Here is an 18947-nt window from a genome sequence, read left to right as displayed (position 1 = left end):
TGTTTATGACCCTGTGGAATGTGTTGAGTGTCATGAAAAGATGCTTCATTTACTTGTAACTAGCTTTGATAAATGTAGGATTATTTTACAGTTCTTTTTTGTTTGTTTGTTTGTTTAAGTAGTAAGAAAGGCCACTTGTAACATCGTGTAGCTTAGAAGGGCCATGGTGCCAAACATTCTGCAGTGCACAGGGAAGCCCCCACAATGAAGGCCCCAAATGTTAGTAATGCCGAGATTGAGAAACCCTTGCCTAATAGAAGAGTAGGGGATAAATTTCTCTGTGTTTTTCAACTATCTGTGATTCTCACATTACCTGTGGTGAAGAACATGGTTTTTGTTTTTAATTTCCAATCCTTTGTGGACCTTTAACTTTTGTAAAATACAGTGAAAATTTCATGGCAATATCAAATTGCTATAAAAATTACTGAACACTCTCAATGTCTGCTCTTCTCATGGATGGATAGTGAAGAATTTATAGATCGGCACCAATCTGTGGATGTTTTGAATAGCACTTTAGAACTTTTGTCTCTGAATATTGTGTAATAAACTTGTATAATTTTTGAAATTAAGGAAAAAGAAGCTTAAAAACATTCATTTAGTATTTATGACCATTTGGCAATCAGGAACTGATGGAAAACATGCAAAGCTTGTTAAAACTTGGACAATTAAAATATTTGTTTTGGGGGTTTTGTTTTTACATCCAAATGTCTAGAAAACTTGTATAGTTAAGACAAGAATGATATTTCGGTTGCTAGCATGTGCCCACACCCCATTTCATATCTTAGGCAGATAGCCACAGCACACCTGTCATATGGACCCAGACACAGCCTCAGAATCCTTCTTAACATAGTGCTTATGGAAGCCACGACCACTTTAAGACAGTTGGTATCAGTTATGAGACTTTTCATCCTAAACTATGTTTTGAGGGTCTTTTAAATGTAATGCCGTGATTATCTTAACCTTGTATCTTCTTTCTGATTTAAAACAAAAAATCTTTCTGATTTATCAGGGCTATTAAAAATCTCAAAGCTTTTCATGTGCTGGTTACTCATCTTATGTATGCTATTCAGAATCTTAATTATGGTAAAAAGAAATTTGTATCTTTTTATTACCATACTTTCTGTGTCAAAAATATATCTTGAACTGAAGCAGAACTTGTAGTAAAAACAATCACTGATGTAAGGAAGAAAGAAAATCAAGTGACTGTAAAGGTATACGTAAGTTTGTGTTTGTCAGAAGTAAAGTCTTTGAGTAACTATGATCCATTTTATATAGCTATTTAGTTACTTTTATTCATTCATTTCACAAATATTTATTAACCATCATCTATGTGCCAGGTACCATGCTAGATGATGAAGATTCATTAGAACAAAACACAAAATCTTCTGCTCCTTGTCTGAAGCTTATATGGATTTTTTTTTTTTCTTTTAACAACCTAAAAGACTCATAAAGGTATCTAGCTTTAACACAAAATGAATTTTCCTAATGGCAGCATTAATATTATCAGCTGTGAAATTAAACAGTGAGGTTGTACTAGATGTATACTGAGGTAAGAATCAAAATTGGACTACTGCTTTCCAAACTGCTTCCTCTTTCTTTAAAGTTGGAGTCTGTACTACCATCTAGGAGTTTAGCTAGTATGAAATGTGAAAAGGAATACAAAAGCACTATGAAAAATATAAATTACTTTATATAATCAAACTTTTGGTTTTTCATTAGAAACCCTAATGATGAAAAATATAGATCTATCCGGATTGGAAACACAGCTTTTTCCACTAGACTCTTGCCTGTCAGAGGAGCTGTTGAATGTTTATTTGAAATGGGCTTTGAAGAGGTAAGTATGTTCATGTACAATGCAATCATTATTGTGTTGGTGAATAATTGTTTAAGATAGTGTTTTTTATTAATTTGTTAAATTGATTTCTATTAATTTCATTAATTGATCACTTTGGGAATCTGTAGAAGTAGTTATTTCTTCACCTATTAGACATTTAAAAATCAGTAAATATACTTTAAAATTGTAGTAAAATATAACAGCTCTCCACAGAGAAATTCTTACAAGTCTCAGTTCTTTAGAATAAGGGAGGGTCAAACATTGTAACCTAAGGACCAAATGTGGTTCACTTTAGACTCGTTTTTTTTTGAGACAGTCTCACTCTGTTACCCAGGCTAGAGTGCCGTGGCGTCAGCCTAGCTCACAGCAACCTCAAACTCCTGGGTTCAAGCAATCCTCCTGCCTCAGCCTCCCGAGTAGCTGGGACTACAGGCATGTACCACCAATGCCTGGCTAATTTTTTTCTATATATATCTTTAGTTGTCCATATAATTTCTTTCTATTTTTAGTAGAGATGGGGTCTCACTCCACTTTAGACTCTTAGCAAAAACCTGACTTGTGAGCACATATGGATACTAATAGGGTCTAACTGCCTGTCTCCAGTAAGAAATGAAAAGAGTCTGAAGTGAACACAGAAAAGCTGAGTTCAGTTGCCACATGGAAACTTCTTCTGTGACAGGAGAGGAGTTTCGGTGTATTTTTTTGTTTTTACTTCAAAAGAAAAGTTTGGTATTTCCATCTTCTGGAATCTTGTGGCATAGTTTAATTTTATGACACATTGAAAGTAGTTTTTAATATTGTGAATTTTCTTTATGTTTGTATCCTTAACTATTTCTAGTTTGTGAAGTATTGAGAGAAGTTAAACAGGTTATGGAGACTTAGTAGTCAGTGGCAGTCAGAATTGGCAATTGTAGAAATTGTTAAAGAGATATGCTGAGCTGCTGTAAGATACACTTTCCTTCCTGCCTCTCTGCTTCCCTCCCCAGGTTCCATTTCACACCAAGGTAACAGTAGTGAACTAAGTGGCAGATAAAATCCCATCTCACACAGAGGTTGCATTCTAATAGGTCAAATAGGCAGTAAACAGACATGAAAACAAAGAACACGAATGCAAAGAAGAAAAGAAGACAAGGTAATAGAATAAAAAACAACTAGCTGGTAGGCAGTGGTCAGCGAAGGCCTCTGAGGAGATAACATTTGAGCTGGGACATGAATGACGAAACAGTCCAGGTACCTGAAACTCTCAGGTGAGAGTATTTCAGGCAGAAGGATTAACATGTGCAAAGGACTTCTATCTAGCAGGAGTAGCTTTGACATAGAAGTTTCAGAGGCAGGCAGAGACCAGGACTTCGGATTTTGAGGACTGTGGCAAAGACTTAGACTTTTATTCTAAGTGAGATGGGAAGCCACTGGGAAGTTTTAAGCAGGAAAGAATATTTTCAAAGATTACTCTAGCTGCTGTAAAGAGAATATTCTGGATGTTCTGGAATAGGGACAAAGTATGAAGCAGGTAGACTAGTTAGAAAGTTTATTAGTCTGAGTACACGGTAGTGGTTTTTATAAGTTCTGTGAGGGCAGAGCTTTTGTCTGTTTTGTCCTTACATTGTTAGCTCCTAGAATAGTGTTGGTGCATTACAAATGCTAGGTACTCAATGAACACTTGTTGAATTAAGTATTGATAGCAGTGGAGATGGGGAGAAATAGAAGGATCCAGGATTTCTTTTTGTAATGGAATCAACAGGAGTTGATGATGAATTGAATGTGGGGTATAAGGGAAAGGAAAGAATCAGGGACTTTTAAGTTTTGGTTTGAACAACTAAATGCACAGGAGTACAATTAATTGAGACGGAGAAATCTTGCATAGTAGCGGATTTCAGGGGAGAAATCATTACCTGTCTTTTGGACAGTTATGACTCATTTGCTATTAAATATTCAAGTAGAGATGTCAAGTAGGCACATGGATATATGAGCCTACAACTCAAAAGGAGAGATCAGGCTAGGGATATAAATTATGGTGTCATCTGATTGTAGATTATACATAGACATCTGAACATAAAGAATTTAAAATTATAGAGGGAGAACAAATGAGAGCATTGCTGATTTTGTTCAAGGAAATGCAGCTTTCTTGAGGTTCAAATTAGACAGGAAAATTGAGTAAATGACAACTGGAGACTACCTGTTTTCATTGTTGAAGTGTCACAGATTCAACGGAATTGGGTTTGCCTTTCATTCAGCAAATATTCAAGTGCTAAGTGGGGTAACCAGCCATCCCGGTTTGCTCATTACTGTCCTGGTCTTAGCACTGAAAGTCCACATCCCAGATAACCTCTCAGTCTCAGGCAAACTAATGGTTGTTCACCCCACTGCCAAATAACAAGCCACACTAAGACTTGTAATAGTATTTGATGCAAATGAAGTCACAATTTCTAAAAAGATTAACATGTTTTAATAAGACTAAATTATATTTAAAGTTTCTGGTTGGCTTTGGACTTCACACCTCAGGACCTGTCTGAAGTAAGTGCTTTATCAGTGTGTCTAAGTTGCAGGAGGAACTGATGGAGCTAAAATTGAACTCTACCTCAAAAAAGGAATTTTGTGGGCTTTTTAAAAAAGACTTTTTATGGATATGTAATAGTTGTATGTATTTATGGGGTATATATGATACTTTGATACGAGCATGCATCAAAGATTGAAACAAGATTTAATAATCAAATCTGGTTAATTGGGATATCTATTACCTTAAACATGTATCATTTCTTTGTGTTGGGAATATTACAAATATAGTCTTCTAGTTATTTTTAAATATACAATAAATTATTGTTAATTATAATTGCCCTACTGTGGTACTGATCTTATTCCTTCTGTCTAACTGTATTTTTGTACTCATTAACCAACCTCTTCTCATACCCATTACCCTTCCCAGCTTCTGGTAACCACCTTTTATTCACTACCTCCATGAGATCAACTTTTTTAGCTTTCACATACGATTGAGAACATGTGATATTTGTCTTTCTGTTCCTGGCTTACTTCACTTAACATAATGTCCTCCAGTTCTGTCCATGTTGTTGCAAATGACAGGATTTCATTCTTTTTTATGTTGAAATAATAATTCCATTGTGCATATATACCACATTTTCTTTATTCATCTGTTCATGGACACTTAGGTTGATTTCATATCTTGTCTATTACAGATAATGCTGCTGTAAACATAGGAGTGCAGATAGCTCTTCAATATGCAGACTTCTTTTCTTTTGGGTGTATTTCCAGCAGTGAGATTGCTGAATTGTCTGGTATTTCCATTTTTAATTTTTGGGGGAATCTAGTGGCTACACTAATTTACATTCCCACCAACAGTGTACAAACATTCTCTTTTTGCCATGTCCTTGCCAGCATTTATTATTTTCTGTCTTTTTTTTTTTTTTTTTTTTTTGTTGAGACAGAGTCTCACTTTGTTGCCCAGGCTAGAGTGAGTGCCGTGGCGTCAGCTTAGCTCACAGCAACCTCAAACTCCTGGGCTTAAGCGATCCTACTGCCTCAGCCTCCCGAGTAGCTGGGACTACAGGCATGCGCCACTATGCCCGGCTAATTTTTTTTTTTCTATATAGATTTTTAGGTGTCCATATAATGTCTTTCTATTTTTAGTAGAGACGGGGTCTCGCTCAGGCTGGTCTCGAACTCCTGACCTTGAGCAATCCACCCGCCTCGGCCTCCCAGAGTGCTAGGATTACAGGCGTGAGCCACCGCGCCCGGCCTATTTTCTGTCTTTTTGATAACAGCCTTTTCAGCTGGGTTGAGATGATGTCTCATTGTGGTTTTGATTTTCATTTCCATGATGATTAGTGATGTTGAGCATTTTTTCTTATCCATTGTTGGCCATTTATATTAGGTCATTAAGTATCAAATATCCGACTTCCTTAAGTACTGAATTTGACATCTTTGACATTTTCACTTTGACACTTCTTGTTTTATTTTTATTGTGAAGGTAAGGTACATTGTCATTCTTTCAAATGCAAGGTTTTTGGCTGTGATTATCTTTCAAATTTTTTTTAGAGCAATTTTTGTGAAACCATAGATAGGTCAAAAATTTGTTTTTTTTTGAATATGAGTTCCGCCATGGACAGCTTGAAATATCGTCAATGGTTTGAGAAGTTTGATTCTGGTGATTTTAATCTTGAAAATGAGCCACATGGGTGACTGCAACTAAGGCGCATAATGATGAGCTGAAAGCTATAGTGGAAGCAAATCCATCTCAACCTATGCATGAATTAGCAGCAAGGTTTGACATTAGTATTCTAACGATATTGGACCATTTGAAACAAATCAACATGGTAAAGGAGCTGGATGGATGGGTACTGCATGAATTAAACGAGCACCAGAAGAGCAGTCGTCTCAAAGCTTGCCTTTCTTTGCTGTCACGACATAAAGGTGAACCATTCTATACCATATTGTTACGTGTGATGAAAAATGGATCCTTAGGCCGGGCGCGGTGGCTCACGCCTGTAATCCTAGCACTCTGGGAGGCCGAGGCGGGTGGATCGCTCGAGGTCAGGAGTTCGAGACCAGCCTGAGCAAGAGTGAGACCCCCGTCTCTACTAAAAATAGAAAGAAATTATATGGACAACTAAAATATATATATACAAAAAAAATTAGCCGGGCATGGTGGCGCATGCCTGTAGTCCCAGCTACTCTGGAGGCTGAGGCAGTAGGATCGCTTAAGCCCAGGAGTTTGAGGTTGCTGTGAGATAGACTGACGCCACGGCACTCACTCTAGCCCGGGCAACAGAGTGAGACTCTGTCTCAAAAAAAAAAAAAGAAAAATGGATCCTTTTTCACAATCATAACCATTCAGCACAATGGTTGGATAAAGAAAAAGTGCCAAAACACAGTCCAAAACCAAATATTCATCAAAAAAAGCTAATCTCTGTTTGGTGGTCCAGCACTGGTATTATCCATTAAAGCTTCATGAAACCTGGTCAGTTGATTACAGCAACCACTGCACAAAATGATGGGGATGTTTGTGATTAAGTAGCTGAGATTGGTCAATAGAGACAGGCCAGTCCTCTTGCAAGACAACGCTGGACCATACGTACAAACAACACTGCTCAAACTACAGAGGCTGGACTTGGAAACTCTCTATCATCCACCGTATTCATCAGACCTTGCACCAACTGACTACCACTTCTTCCAGGCTTTGGACCACTTCTTGCAAGGAAAAATACTCCATTCTCAACAAGCTGTGGATAACGCCTTTCATGATTTCATCGTGATTTCATCGCCGCTTGCTCTCCAGGCTTCTTTCCTGCTGGCATAAACAAGCTACCTTTAAGATGGCAAAACTGTGCTGATAATTTAGGCGCATACTTTGATTAATTGTACTGCTTCTTGTTTGAGATATAATAAACTAAACTTTTGATTCAAAATTGGACCTTTCATATTTAATGACTTAATGTCTTTTGTGGAATGTCTATTCAGATCTTTTGCCCATTTTTAATAGTTTTGTTTTGTTTTGTTTTGTTTTTACTATGAAGTTGTTTGACTTCCTATATATTCTGGTTCTCAGTCCCTTGCCATTGGAATAGTTTGCAGATATTTTCTCTCATTCTGTAGGTTGTCTCTACACTTTGTTGATTATTTCCTTTGCTATGCAAAAGCTTTTTAATGATATGATCCCATTTATCAATTTTTGCTGTGGTTGCCTGTGTTTTTGAGGTCTTACTCAAGAAATCTTTGCCCAGATCTATGTCCTGAAGAATTTTCCTAATGTTTTCTTCTAGTAGTTTCATAGTTTCAGGACTTACATTTAAGTCTTTAATCCTTTTTTATTTTATTTTTGTATATAGTAAGAGATAGGGGTCTAGTTTCACTGTTCTGCGTAAAGATAACTAGTTTTCCCAGCATGATGGGCTTTTGAAATGAAGTACAAATCTAAGACTTATCCCAGAATTTTCAACTGTATATTAAAATCATGGACACTTACAGACCCATTTGTTTCTGAGGCTGTATTCTTTTTTTATGAAAACTCTGAGAGTGAGGTTTGAGAAAGACTAGGCTCTAAATAGATATGTGACCCTACAGTTTAGCTTAGTGGAATGGTTCTCAATCAGGAGCCACACCTACCCTTACTGTGCTGAAGATGGGTCATGGGATTTGTGAGGGCAGTTTGGGTTGTTTCAGTGACTAGAAGATATTTAATGGTCAGGGGCCAGGTTTGCTAAACATCCTGCATTGAGAATTGTCTTAGCAAAAATACCTTGGGAAATAGGTTAGTTAATACTAGAATTCTTACTGATTCCTTAAAAGGTTACTGGATCTAGTGTATTAAGCTTATAATTTGTCCTTTTGTGAAAATACAGTGCTGTTGATTAAATTTTTTGGTATAGACACTTTGACTATAATTATATATTCTTTTAGGACTGGTTGGGAAGAGATGGAAGGGAAGGGAGCAAGGCATGAGCAGCATCTCTGTCTTACTGGAGCCCTCTCTGAGGTGTGGACTTGAGACTTAGATCCAGATACCTGTCATGCAATTTTTCCTTCTTTGTTTATGGTGTCCTTTACCTTTTTCAGTGCTGCTGCACTAATAGTGTGAGATCAGATGCTTCCATATTTGTTTTTCAACCAGATATCTGGTTTCTCTTCCTAGGCCTCATCAAAGATGTAAGGTGGTTCCTTTCTAATGTTGGAAAAGTCATTGTGTTCCAAATTGAGCCAGTCATTTAATCATTACAGTTGTAAAGATGTTCTCTGTTTGCTCATCCTTTCCAACTATTGGTACAAGCTTGTGGGTTTCGGTATCTGTTCAGTCTGAGGTGAAATCAATTACAGCATAATGATTGTGGTCATGCTGTTTGAATCCCTGCTCTGCCAATTAATCTGTAGCTTCAGGCAGGTTATTTAACTTCTCCGAGCCTTTGTATTTTCATATAAAAGTAGGCATAGCTCTCTTCCGGGGTCGCTGTCCGCAGGCACTCAGAATGGTCCAGCATTTGACATATCGTCATAGGCTTTCCTACAATACAGCCTCTAACAAAACTAGGCTGTCCCGAACCCCTGGTAATAGAATTGTTTACCTCTATACCAAGAAGTTTGGGAAAACACCAAATTCTGCATGTGGCATGTGCCCAGGCAGACTTCGAGGGGTTTGTGCTGTGAGACCTAAAGTTCTTATGAGGTTGTCTAAAATAAAAAAACATGTCAGCAGGGCCTATGGTGGTTCCCTGTGTGCTAAATGTGTTCGTGACAGAATCAAGCGTGCTTTCCTTATCGAGGACCAGAAAATCATTGTGAAGGTTTTGAAGGCGCAAGCACAGAGCCAGAAAGCTAAATAAGAAAATGAAGCTTTTTTGAGTAATAAAAATTAAAAGGCTTAAAAAAAAAAAAAAAAGTAGGGATAAACCTAACACCTACCTTTCAGGGTATTTGTTAGAATTACTTGAGGTAATGTATTTAAAATGCCTAGCACAGTACCTAGAACATATAAACACAATAAATAGTAGTGGTCTTTTTTACAACTCTTATGGATAATGCATGGAGCTTGCTGACCCCTTCCAGCTTTTTAAAAAGGATTCATATGGAATTTCTTAGTCATTTGATTCCTGTAGGTCTACCATCACCACAGAAATAAGATCACTGTCAAGGTCTTATTACATTACTCAAGGTCTACAATTCTGTGTTCTGTATGTAACAACCTTTTTTATATGATTTGCAGTTGGTAGAATTGCAGTTGTAACACTGTTGCTTCTCAACACCTTAAAAGTTGATTGAACATAGTTTCATTTCACATTTTTTCTTGTCTTGTAATTGGCTGACTTTTCATTTTGGGTTTTGTTGTAATGTTTATCTTAAAGTTCTCTGATTATAGTATGGTTATTCATTAAATGAATCACAACTCAAAGACATGATTTTTTGTTTGTTTTGTTTGGACCACCTTGTTACTATAGTTTATAATGTACAGTTTTGAATTAACTATCAGGGTGTACTGTTTGTTATCTTGGAAAAATTATTAGACCCTAGACACCTGTGGTCCCCAACACTCAAACCTTGGCCCAGTACTGGTCTGTGGCCTGTTAGGAAAACAGGGCCACGCATCACTGCCTGAGCTCCCCCTTTCCCCTTCCCCCTCCCCCTGCCTATGGAAAATTGTCTTCCATGGCTGGTCCCGGGTGCCAAAAGGTTGGGGACTGCAGCTATACACAGACTTCTAATCATGTAGTTATTCTTTGAAGACTTAGAAGATTCAAAGGTTGTTATATAACTTCTTGTTGGTTTTATGTGACCCCTGATCTTTTTGTACAGCTATATCTCTACTATCTTTATTATTTCATAGGGAATTTCTTAGAGAATTAGTAATATACTATTACAGAGAAGATGGGAATGTGCATTTTTGCAACTCTTACGAGGCTTTTTGATTTCTTACTCCTCGAAGATCAAATATTTTCCTAAAGGACCTTTGAACCACATTAAATGAGCTAAGCATTATATGCTCACAGGGAGACAGATTTTCTTAACTTTCTGGTTTATGTTTAGGGATGATTTACCTTTGACTGTAATTGTAAAAAGTACCTAAATGGTAAGAAAACAGTATGATTTTTTTTTAAATATGATGCATTCTATAATATTGACTTCATTTTATGTATAACTATATGTACATATATGACTGTCATTATAAAGCAAAGGTTAAAATTTTTCCTAATTTTATAAATTCCAGGGAGAAACACACCTTATCTTTCCTAAGAAAGCTTCAGTGGAGCAGCTGCAAAAAATTCGTGACCTGATTGCAATAGAGAGAAGTAGCAGATTGGATGTTTCAAATAAGAGCCACAAAGTAGAATCATCTCAGCCACCTGCAACCAGCACCCAGCTTCCTACAACACAATCTTCAAATCCTAATGGGTTAACCCAGCACACCGAAAACCGCCAAGGGCAGTCATCAAATCCACCGTCTGCTCCAATGGTAATGTTAGAATTACACTTTCCTTAACTGTTCCTTTTAGAGTGTTGAACAACAACAGCTTTGGAATATGTTATAATTTATTCCTGAATTTATGCCCTCTATATTCTTGGTTCTTACAACTCTTAACATATCCAAATTTCTTCAGCTCTTTAAAAAATTGTCAAATTTGTGATAAAAGCAGGAAAACTGGCTGTGTTTTATTTATATTTTAAATCTTGGCTTGTGGCTTTTTGCTTCTGAGGCAACTTAAAGTTTGTTTAGTTTATCATTTATAAATGAACCTATTGCCTTGATACTTAAATTAGTTATACAAATTAGCATATATCTTTAACCTGAAACAAAATAATAGACTTGCTGAACAGAGGTATGGTCATTAGATTAGATTTCCCCTACTGCATTGACATTTCTAATCTAAATTTTAGCTGCTGCCACTTACCATGGGGATTATTATTTCCAACAGCCCAGTCATTATCAACACTTTAATTCAATAAAATGTCAACTTCTTTAGGTTAAGGTAAATAAGAATAAGTTAATTTACTGATAGTGGATGCTAGCAAATTACTGAAGTTTAGTTATTAGTATACACAGGTAAAATATTTCTGAAGAACTGAAATCAAACTTCTGTTGTCTTACAGGCATTCTTGGTAAATTTAAATGATTCCATTTAATAGGAGATTATCCTGTTTACCAAAATCCCTTTTGATAGAGGTCCTTAAGTAGTGTTCTTCTAAATTTTTACTATCAGAAAAACTTTTGTGATATTTCTATATTCTATAGTAATTTTGTCAGTAGCTACTTAAACTTATATCTTCCTATTTTAATTTTGGTGGAACAACTTGTCACTGTCTTCCACACAGTAGACCTTTATATAGAGTCAATTATTAAATCTACCCTTAATCTTTTCTAGCTGAATAATTCCAGAGCTTTTAATCTCTTCTGTTTGATTGTCAAATGATTGGCAGTCATTCCTTTGTCTAGGCTGGGAAGGCCCCAACCTTCTTAAAAAATAAAGGATAGAGGTGTTTGGAGCTGGCAGGAGAAGAGACAGAGAAAGTTACTATCCTTTTATGTAATTCTTTTTTTTTTGTTTGTTTGTTTTTTTTTTTTTTTTTTTTTTTTTTTTGAGACAGAGTCTCACTCTGTTGCCCAGGCTAGAGTGAGTGCCGTGGCGTCAGCCTAGCTCACAGCAACCTCAAACTCCTGAGCTCAAGCAATCCTCCTGTCTCAGCCTCCCGAGTAGCTGGGACTACAGGCATGTGCCACCATGCCCGGCTAATTTTTTCTATATATATTTTTAGCTGTCCATATAATTTCTTTCTATTTTTAGTAGAGATGGGGTCTCGCTCTTGCTCAGGCTGGTCTCGAACTCCTGAGCTCAAACGATCCGCCCACCTCGGCCTCCCAGAGTGCTAGGATTACAGGCGTGAGCCACCGCGCCCGGCCCCTTTTATGTAATTCTTGTTGAGTGGTTTCTAAATTTTTTTGTGGAGGATTAACCCCTCTAACATACTCTTTTGTGCCTCAGTTGACTCAAATCAACCTTTAAGTCTTTAAAATATTTTCTCCTATCATTAGCTTTACAGATAGTATTTGTTTATAATAATAATAAACACAGTAGTATTCATGAATGTTTCTGAGAAATTGTTCCTGGATAGTATTGGATCAACTAATAATGACACTAAATAGCTCTGGGCATCAGATGAGATGGGTTATGTTAAAACTTTGTAAACTGTAAATAACTTTAAAGGTTGGCTCTTAGTAATTCTGCTTCATTATAAACTTATCACAGAAAAGCGGGACTGCTTAACCCCCATGTGACAAAATAGCAACTCTAGTTACTCCATGCCTTAGAACAGTGGTTCCCATACTTTTTGATTGAACATCTTACCAGTAATAAAATGTTGAGTATATAACCCAGTGTCTATTTATTTATAAATTATATGCTTCTATACTAATTTGTTATGTACCTTATACAACAATCATGTGAAAAACTAAAGGATGAAATGAAAAGTAAATCTTAAAAGCATCCCATGGATTCTCTACCTACCTATGCCCCCTACCTGGGAATATGTGCATACCATCTTGGAATACCTTAGGTCTTCATCAGTTTTGCAGTTAAGGTTGGTACTGATACAGAAGCTCCCTTAACATCTTTCTTGGCTTTTAGCACCTTTGGAGTTTTCTAAGTACCATGTTAGAATATATCTTTTAAGATTTCCTACTTTATTTTTTTAATTGTGTAATGGTATTACAGTTTAAAATGCTCACTGCTAATCAGTCTTACAAAAAAGCTTGAAAACATCTTATTTTATAAGATATCTCTTCCAGGACCAAGTAGTATTTTGTTACTGTTCTGGCTCAGGAAATTCATTCACGTTTTCTGAATCTTCTTTAAACACCTTCCTTTTCTTGGTTCTTAACCTTGAAGTTCAGATAGTTTGGGGTCTTTAAAGCCCTGTTAATCACCAGAAAGCCTCTGAACACTACACAGAAAAACAAAACATTATTCTATTGCCAGAACAAATCCTAGCAATTAGAAGAAAATTAATTTTCTCAAAGATGGATGCCAATAATAGGCTAGTTCATATCTACTCTTACTAGTTAGTCCTTGAGCCAAAATATCTTTTTCTGTGTTCCCTAAAGGAGTTGGAAGAAATTAGAATTAATCTTGTATTTTATAGACAACTCTTGGTTATCCATGGATCACTCGAATACACATATTTTTAAAAACTGTTTTGTTACTTAAACTTTTATTGCCGTGAGTTGCTGTACTACAGAACTTAACAATTATTTTCTCCTGCCTTGCCCATTTGAGTGGGGATACTAAGTAAGAATTAAAATGGACTAAAGTCAGGGAGCAAGAGAAAGATTTTAAAAAGCATTTCACCTGTATATAAACTAGATAAATCTGGGGAATTTTATAGCTATTTTATTTATTTATTTGTTTTTGGTTAAAGCTATATCAAGTAAAATTTTGAAATACAAGTCAAGATGATAGTCATTGAAGTCAAAGTTTGCCAATAAATTTTTCTTTTAAGACATAAAGTACTGGAATATATTGGTACTCAATAAATGATGGTGGTGGTTGTTAGAAAGTTATTTTGCTGTCTTTTCTGGGCAATTTATGTGAACGAAATAAAAAATATGTAGTGTTTTGTTTCTGGCTTCTTTTACTTTGTGTAACATTTTTGAAGTTCTTCATTTTATAGAATTTATCAGTATTTTATTCCTTTTTATTGCTGAATAGTATTCCATTTTAAGGATATACCACATTTTGCTTATCCATTCATCATCAGTTGATGAACATTTGGGTTGTTTCCCATATTTGCCTATTGTGAATAATGCTGCTGTGAACATTCACATACAAGTCTTTAGACATATGTTTTTATTTCTCTTGGGTAGATTCTTAGGAGTGGAACCACTGGGTTGTATGGTAAGTTTACATTTACTATCTTAAGAAATTGCCAAGCTGTTTTCCAAAGTTGCTCTACCGTTTTACATTCTCACCAGCAGTAAATGAGGATTGTAGTTTCTCAATATGCTCTCCAACACTTACTGTCTTTTTAATATAGCCGTTTTAGTGGCTGCTGAGTAGGTCTCATTTTGGTTTTAATTTGCATTTTTCAAACAACTCAACTGATTTTTAAATTTACTGGTTATATATGCTAAGTGTTTGATGTTTCTAATAGAAGTAACTTCCTGATAACCCTGTATATGTTTTTATACCCTTTGCCTTCCAAAAACAGATGTGAAATAGCAAGGACAATTTTTCACTGACCTAGAACCTCAGAATGTTAGAAGCATTATGTTTCCAGTTTTGAAACTTTATCTAGGTTGAAAGTGTGATTCTGAAGTATGATTTTCTTAAAATATACATTCAGCACTTTTTACTCACCTAGTATAAATGTATGCTTTTATTTGGCACATGACTTCTTTTAAGATGTATGTGAAATTGTTAAGAACTTTTCATCAACTCCTTTATCACTCTGGAAGTTACTGCCCATTCTGTATACGGGTATGTGTTTATTTAAAACAATTATCATAATTTGTGATTATTTCATTGAAATTATAAAAATATATTATTAGATAATAAGGATAAGTAAAATGAGCTGGTTAATTCTAAAACTAATTTCATCTCATAAACCAACAATAAGACAACCTCTTAGTTTGGATCTATGTGTTATGTTTATAAGAGAAGAAATCTTCTACTTGGACATAAGATTTAAATGTCCAATTTCTTATTTATGAACCTACCACTCCTAAAAGGTAAACTAATACCTACATGTCCTTCAATGGGGGATTACTAAAATTATTATACATCCTTCTGTCAACATACTTAGCAATCTATCAGAAATGAAGATGTTGTCTACTGAGAATTCCAAAATTGAATAATGTATGTTGTGTGTGTGTGTGTAATATTTTGATTATCTTATTAAAAATACACATATATGTGTTCATGTTTTAAAGATTTGGAAAACCATACACAAACATCTTAACCATAGTTTCCTCTGAGTGGTTAAATTATGGGTGATTTCACATTATTTATACCAAATATTTTCTTAATATTTTTGCGGCAACATGTATTACTTTTATAAATAGGAGAAAAAGGTTTTTTGATTAAGAAATAAGTTTATTGAAGTCACAAGTTGATTACAACTGTCATTTAAAATTTATTATTAAACAGAACTTTTGTGTTTAAAAACCAGTTCTAAATTTAAAAGCCTCAAAAATAAAGGATTACAAAAGGATAGAAAGAGGGGCTAGTAGGCTTGGGAAGCCTTGATCTTTTACTAAAGAAGTGAATTTGCTGATCCAGCTTCCACTGATTAATTCAAACGATTTGACGAAATCATATACATTATACCTTTTTTCTTACAAAGAATCTTAAATATATCTTACATCAGAAATCAATTGGATGTATGATTAGTGAGGGAAAAAGTCGCTTTGATCTAAAACAGACAGATTTCACATTTTAAACTTCCATTTGTACTCCAAATAACTTTTACCCTCTCAGACAATTAGCTGCTGCATTAGCACATGGTTACCCAGCTGCTGTGATCGCCATGCAATCAGCAACCTTCTATTTTTATGGCTTAGTCTTTTTCGGAGTTGTGCCAATGAATATGTAAAGAAATAAGGCAAGAAAGTAACCTTTATTGTTCAAGATCATTTGAATGCCATTAAAACCACAATGAATGAGGTAATTTCCAGATTGAGAAAGAATTAAATTTAAAACAAAAATACCCTGGATGAGTTCTTACCCTCTTGGTAAATGAAAATCTGCATTGAAGAAAAAGATACCACTGTAAGTGTGCCTCATTATTATAAGAATTTTTCAAATAAAAATGGTGACATTTCATTTTTTTCTGTTTCCATATCAGTTATGGTAAAGGAGGATATTCCTCTCCCTTGCAAATTACCTGAACTTGTCATCACCAAATCTATATTTCTTCCACCAGCTGTTGCACTCATCCCTTGTGTTAATGGAGGCAAAGTGTCTGCTCTTAATAAAGACCAGTCCCTCCTTTATCTCTTTATCCCTACCTTCTCTGTTTACCATGGAATCCCACGTGGATGATACCCAATCTTGGATTTCTTCTTTTCTTGGGGAGGTCTTCTCAGTGGCATTGAAACCTTGCTTTAGGCCAGTTTTCATTTAAGGTTGTTCCACTGGTATCACATGCATATTTCTGAACATAATCCCAGACTGATTGAATCAAAATGGAGGAAGGACAAATTTGGGAATCTGTGTTTTTCACAAGTAGATTAATGTTTGAGAACCTTTCCTGTAAGCTCTCCTATCTTAGAAACAAGCCAGCATACAAATATTCTTGAATCCTGCGTGTTGTATATTTCTCACATCCTCTTCCCTATACTCATCATTGCATCTTTATTTCTCATACACATTTCTAGTGTGTCTCCATACTTTAATTATATGCCCTATCAGTAAAATATTTTTGTGCATATACTGAAATTATGTTTTTGTGTATTTGTTTATAATTTATATGCACATACTACTATGGCAATATACTATACACATTATGAAACAATGTAAAGAGGCACTAAGGAGGAAATATGTTTAATTCTAAAACATTTATTAACAGTATATCTTTATTGAATGTAGACAAACCCATATTTTAAATTGTCTTGATAGTTTTGACTTTGGAGGGCTTTGTCAGATCTCAGATTGTTAATGATTTTCTTTTTTGCATTAAAATGTAGTTGTTTAGGGACTCATGGTAAAAAGCATATGATGTGTTATCCCTTTTCTCTTTGTTCACATGTTTTTATATTTAGAATTAGCGTTAATGCCTAGAATTCTTTATAATCTTTTTAAGCCATATTGAGGGTTAATTTAGTTAAAACTACATAACATAATCTATAATCCACTTAACCAGGCACATTTGAACTGCAAAACTTTGTAACATGATGACTACAGAAGTAGGAGTGAGCGTGCCACTGTTACTCTTCTACTTTGTGGCATTTTCTCCCTTCTCTGAAGCTAGCTTCTCCAGTTTGTGAGAGAAGCACTGTTAATCCAAATATTAATATTATTATAACTTAATTGACTTGTGGACAAAAAATAATATAAATAGAAGTTATAATATTTTCTGCCTACATCCCAGTGGATGTACTTAGCCCATTTTGGAATACCACTTGTACGACTCAGTCTCTTGCATCTTGTTTTCCTTATTAATACTATTACAAGACTGTATTCTTATGATCATCCACAGTCTCCAATTTAATCAACTTACTTTAGTTGTTGACCAATGATTATTGACCATCCAATAATCATTTGGTCAGTTTGTGAGTTTTTTCCTACTGCAAGTGGTTCAACTACTGACCTGGTTGGTCATTTAAAAAAATGGGTTATTCCTAACATATTTTTATCCTTCTTTAACTACTCCTGACGGCTACAGTACAGTCACCAAAACTTGTTGATTCTACTTCCTACTCCATGGTACAGTACACACAGACAAATATTTATTTGTTGAATTACTCTAATGGTTCTGTCATTATTTGATTCATGCCTGTTCCCCTTTGGCCTTAAATTGATCATATCTGTCTTATGCACCCATCCCAGTGCTTAATACAGTGCCTGACATTAAAGTAATTGGTAATGATTTTTTGTTGTTTTTATCTGTCTCACCTTATGATATGCACATTAAACCTATTCACATTTACTATAATTGCTAATATGTTTGAATTTACTTCTGATATCTTATTTTGTGTTGTCTATGTCCTTTCTTTTTTTTTTTCTTTTTTCCCATTATGTTTTGTTTAGGTTGGTCAAGTTTTTTCTCATTTTTATCCTTCTAAGAGTTAGGAAGTTAAATATTATCTTTTTAGTCTTTTAATTACTGACCTGAAATTTTTAATGCAAATGTTTAATTTTAAGTTTTTCTGCCAACATCTTACAGGAATCTTTGTTCTGTTTCCTTCCTTGTCACCTTCCTTATGAAAAAATTTTAAGATTTTGCTTTCTAATTATGATGTTTTTTATATCAATCAAAACTTAAGTTTTACTAGTTGGGATTTTTATTTGTTTGATTTTTGTGTTTTTAACACATCCCTGTTGCTTTTATCTCAGATCCTACTCCTGGGTATCTTATTTATGTATTTATTTATTTTGGCTATATTATGTTTTTTGGTTACAATAATTTCTCTAAAAATTATTTTAGATAGGATTTGCGAGTTGTATACTTTCTATGTTACATATCAGAAAATATATTTATTTTGCCCCCTTACATCATTGGTTTGGCTGGGTATGAATTCTATGTTCCTAATCATTATCCCTCAGAATTTCAAAAAATTTGCTTCATTGTTTTCACTGAGATATCTAACATAAAGTTATTTATTTTTTCTTTGCATTTAATGTGTCTTTTTGCTTGAAGGCTTTTAGGATTTTTCTTTATTCTTACTGTTATGAAATGTCACCATTATATGCCTAGTTTTTATTTATTTGTTTACTTTTTCATTCATACTAGCTCTTCAGCTGTCAGAAATTTGTTTCTATTATTTTTTTGAGGAGTTTCTTTCTTCCATTGTTTCTACTCTTTCTAGAATTTCTAGTAACTGGACTTGGGAACCTTTGGATTTATCTTCAATGTCTATTTGTTCTTTTTATGGCTTTGCTCAGTTTTTTAATTGATTGTTCAC

At 34.9% G+C, this 18947-nt stretch overlaps 2 protein-coding genes across 4 annotated transcripts in view; both read left to right on the top strand.

The window, feature by feature from the left end:
* Window positions 1-18947, top strand: part of NGLY1 (N-glycanase 1) — a 56784-nt gene that overhangs the window by 5655 nt on the left and 32182 nt on the right. For all 3 annotated transcript variants that reach the window (XM_069473306.1, XM_069473304.1, XM_069473305.1), the window contains exons 2-3: window positions 1720-1834; window positions 10542-10787. In XM_069473306.1, the coding sequence (XP_069329407.1) occupies window positions 1720-1834; window positions 10542-10787 (361 nt within the window). The remainder of the gene's footprint in view (window positions 1-1719; window positions 1835-10541; window positions 10788-18947) is intronic.
* Window positions 8809-9162, top strand: LOC138386726 (large ribosomal subunit protein eL34-like). The gene has a single exon (XM_069473303.1). The coding sequence runs from the start codon at window positions 8809-8811 to the stop codon at window positions 9160-9162; it is 354 nt and encodes a 117-aa protein (XP_069329404.1).

This window comes from Eulemur rufifrons, chromosome 7 (genome assembly GCF_041146395.1).
Source record: "Eulemur rufifrons isolate Redbay chromosome 7, OSU_ERuf_1, whole genome shotgun sequence".
NCBI classification, from domain to species: Eukaryota; Metazoa; Chordata; class Mammalia; order Primates; family Lemuridae; genus Eulemur; species Eulemur rufifrons.
This window is presented reverse-complemented; position numbering and strand designations above follow the sequence as displayed.

Coding starts and splice junctions, on each gene's coding strand:
- LOC138386726 (XM_069473303.1), top strand. CDS start 8,809: ATGGTCCAGCATTTGACATATCGTCATAGGCTTTCCTACAATACAGCC.